Source organism: Lactuca saligna, chromosome 7 (assembly GCF_052625555.1).
Source record: "Lactuca saligna cultivar CGN05327 chromosome 7, ASM5262555v1, whole genome shotgun sequence".
Lineage (NCBI taxonomy): Eukaryota > Viridiplantae > Streptophyta > Magnoliopsida > Asterales > Asteraceae > Lactuca > Lactuca saligna.
Window position 1 is genome coordinate 20,588,304 of NC_136423.1, and position 3,631 is coordinate 20,591,934.

General features: G+C 31.1%; 1 protein-coding gene across 1 annotated transcript; it reads left to right on the forward strand.

Moving 5' to 3' along the window:
* The first annotated feature begins 2,086 nt into the window (after positions 1 to 2,086).
* LOC145006427 (uncharacterized) lies at positions 2,087 to 3,408 on the forward strand. The gene is made up of 2 exons (XM_078965514.1): positions 2,087 to 2,730; positions 2,881 to 3,408. Exons 1-2 carry the CDS (start codon positions 2,175 to 2,177, stop codon positions 3,198 to 3,200), a joined length of 876 nt encoding a protein of 291 aa, XP_078821640.1. The 5' UTR covers positions 2,087 to 2,174; the 3' UTR covers positions 3,201 to 3,408.
* The last annotated feature ends 223 nt before the right edge of the window (positions 3,409 to 3,631 follow it).

A 3,631-nucleotide genomic window follows, 5' to 3' on the forward strand; every position in this document is an offset into this window, starting at 1 on the left:
ATATATATATATATATGTTTAGGTTCTATGCAAAATACAAAACCCTAAAAATTATAAAAATACATAAAAAAATACGTAGAGATTACAAATTTTTTTTTTTTTGACTTTATATATACAAAATTCGCAACTTTTTTTTTACGAAATTCACTGAAATTTTTTTTTCAAAAAAGCCCAAAAAAATCGATTTTTTAATTTTTTTTTCCAGTGAAATTATTAAAAAATCTGCGCTTTTTTTATATATAAAGTAAAAAAAAAGATTTGTGATCTCTACGTATTATATATATATATATATATATATATATATATATATATATATATATATATATATATATATATATATATAGGTTCAGGTTCATTTGAGACCATTCTAATTTTGTGAAACCGTCAGACCAAATCTAAAAATAATTTTAAAATGCAAAATAAATGGAAAAATCCAAAAATTCTTTTTTTAAATATTATTTTCGGAACTTGATTTAACTAAAAAAAATAAAAAAAAATAAAAAAAATAAAACAAAATCCTTTTTTTTTTTTAAATGTGTGAAATATTCTAAATAAAATATTACACTGACATATTGTAAAAAATAATTTTAAAATGCAAAATAAATGGAAAAATCTAAAAAAAAGAATTTTAAATATTATTTTCGGAACTTGAATTAAATAAAAAAAATCCTATTTTTTTTGAAAAATACGTAAAATATTCTAAATAAAATATTACATTGTACATATTCTAAAAATAATTTTAAAATGCAAAATAAATGGAAAAATCAAAAAATAATTTTTTTAAATATTATTTTCGGAACTTGAATTAACTAAAAAAAATTAAAAAAAAAATAATAATAAAAAAATGCGTCTTACGGTCTTACAAAATTAGGCCGTCTCACATTAACCTAACCCTATATATATATATATATATATATATATATATATATATATATATATATATATATATATATATATATATATATATATATATATATATATATATGGAACTGATTCGTACACAACACTTTTTTTTCATACACAACAATTTGTGCTTTAAAGTGTTGTATTGTACAACTCTATAATGCATAAATTGTTGTGTACGGCAAAAAACTGTTGTGTACGAATCACTTCTTATATATATATATATATATATATATATATATATATATATATATATATATATATATATATATATATATATATATATATATATATATATATATATATATATATATATAGCATGTGAACGACAATCAAAGCAAGAATCCCGCCAGAAATTCTTGCTTCTTCAACGTGTAATAACTCTGGATAACCCTGACTATCACCCGCTGCGCTTCTTCTCAAATCTTCTTTTAGCTATTCATATTTAAATAATTAAACCAGAATCACAGCGAAACAGGCTATAATATGTTTGACTCTTGGTCCTATTGTTTTTCATAATCCGGTGATTGGTTTACTCTTGTTTGGTTTAAAATATTATATATATTTTCAAATTTTAAGCCACAACCATTTATATTTATAGTCTCCTAATTAGAAACCCGAAGTTTGCATTGCTTCATCGTGTTCAATGTAACTATTATTAACTAAGAAGATTTAAATGACGGTATTATAAATTTTTTAACGATTACGTTTACATAAATGAAATGGGTAAAAAGTATTCCGTTAAAGTAGTAATCGAGTTGCATACGATCTAGTGTCTTGAGGCTTTTTACGTTTGTTATGAATCAGTTTTTATAAATTTCAATAAATCAGTTTGAATTAAAATATAATAAATGACTGAACACCATTACTTAAGATCCCTTTATTACGGTTCAAAGTTATCCATTAATCCATGATGATTTTCAAATTTCGACGACCAAATGAAAATTTTCATAACAAAGTTGATTATTTTATTTTAATTCGATAATAAAAGTATTATATTCTGATCTTTACCCATTCATCCCTACAAAAACTGCATATGCTAATTTTAACCTATATATTTTATATCTATCTTCTTTGGACCCACTAACCTCTGTTTTTTATGAAAAAAAATTCTGAAGTAAATTCTGCAAGAGGTTACCTCTTCCCCCGGCGCCGCTGTTTCTTGTGTATAAATACCACCACCTCCACCACCATTTCCACCGTGCCCTTCGCTTCCCTCTCATTACTTTTCTCTTTCACATACAACACCAAAAAAACTCACTGAAACCAAAATGGGTTTCAGGGTTTTGCTCTCGGTCGTAGTTCTTAGCTCTTGTTTGATGATCAATGGTTTAGATCTTGATCATGTGAGCTGGACACAAGCTCCACACCACTCGCCGTCGTACCCCCCTACCGTAGCTCCTGCACCCCACCAACATCATCCCAAGCGTCCCGGTGGCCACCACCACAAACCTGCTGTTCCACCTACGGCTCACACACCAACTGTAGCTCCAGTTCACCCACCAAGTGTCGCTCCGGTGCACCCACCCAGAGTGGCTCCTGTTCACCCACCGACCAAGGCGCCTGTGTATCCTCCGACCAAGGCCCCTGTACATCCTCCGACGAAAGCGCCAGTGCATCCTCCGACCAAGGCACCTGTGCATCCACCAACCAAGGCCCCTGTGCATCCTCCGACCAAGGCGCCTATTCATCCACCAAGTCACTCACCGGCTCCGTCACACGCACCTCTTCCGACACGGAGGCAGGTGGCGGTCCGTGGTATGGTTTACTGCAAAGCTTGCAAATACAAGGGTATTGACACGCTCGTTGGCGCTACTCCTCTACAGGGTATAAATTCTCACTCTTTTTTAACCAATATATTTGAATTTCTATATGTATTTTACGTTGGATTTAGTAAATGCATTATATATAACTCTTCACAATCTTGTTCTTCTATCCAAGTACGCAACTTATTAATGCACGAAACATGAATTACAGGGGCTGTGGTACTCTTAACATGCAACAACACTAAGTATCCACTGAGGGTCAAATCTACAACCGATAAGAACGGCTTCTTCTTCATCATGCCACCTAAGACGTTGACCACTTTTGGGGTGCACAAGTGTAAGGTCACTTTGCTATCGTCGCCGAAGGCTACATGTAACAAGCCCACTAACTTGCACTATGGGATTAAGGGTGCCACTCTAGTCCCTACCCCAAAGCCAAAGATCGTACTTACGCCAGTGTTACCCTTCGATGTGTTCACAGTGGGTCCATTCGCATTTGAAGCCACAAAAAAGACACGATGCCCTCTTTAGATTATAGATGACTGGTTTAGTGAAGAAGGAGAGGTTGAGGGGTTTGAATGCCTATTATGATTAGTTTAAGATGCTAAGTGTTATTTAGAATTGTCTGTTTTCCTGATGTGATGCTTAGTTGTTTGAGTTGTAGTTTGATGAAAAGATGAAGGATTTTGCTATGTAGTATTTGGTTAATAAATTTGAATGAATATGCTTCTTTCAATAATGGGTAGTTGGATTAAGAAAATTGTGGTTTATTTTAATCATCGTGTTTATAGTTTTGCTATAAATGACAATTTTTTTTTTATTTTCGAATGACCAAGGTATAGTAAACTAGCAAATAATTAAAAAAAAAATGAAACAAAAAAATATAAAAAGTATATAGACAAGTTCGGGTTTTGTAACTACAGGATTCAAATTCAATTGATTTCAAGTTTAGACCCCTACTA

Coding starts and splice junctions, on each gene's coding strand:
- LOC145006427 (XM_078965514.1), top strand. CDS start 2,175: ATGGGTTTCAGGGTTTTGCTCTCGGTCGTAGTTCTTAGCTCTTGTTTG. Junction 2,731..2,880: donor TGGCGCTACTCCTCTACAGG/GTATAAATTCTC, acceptor CATGAATTACAG/GGGCTGTGGTACTCTTAACA.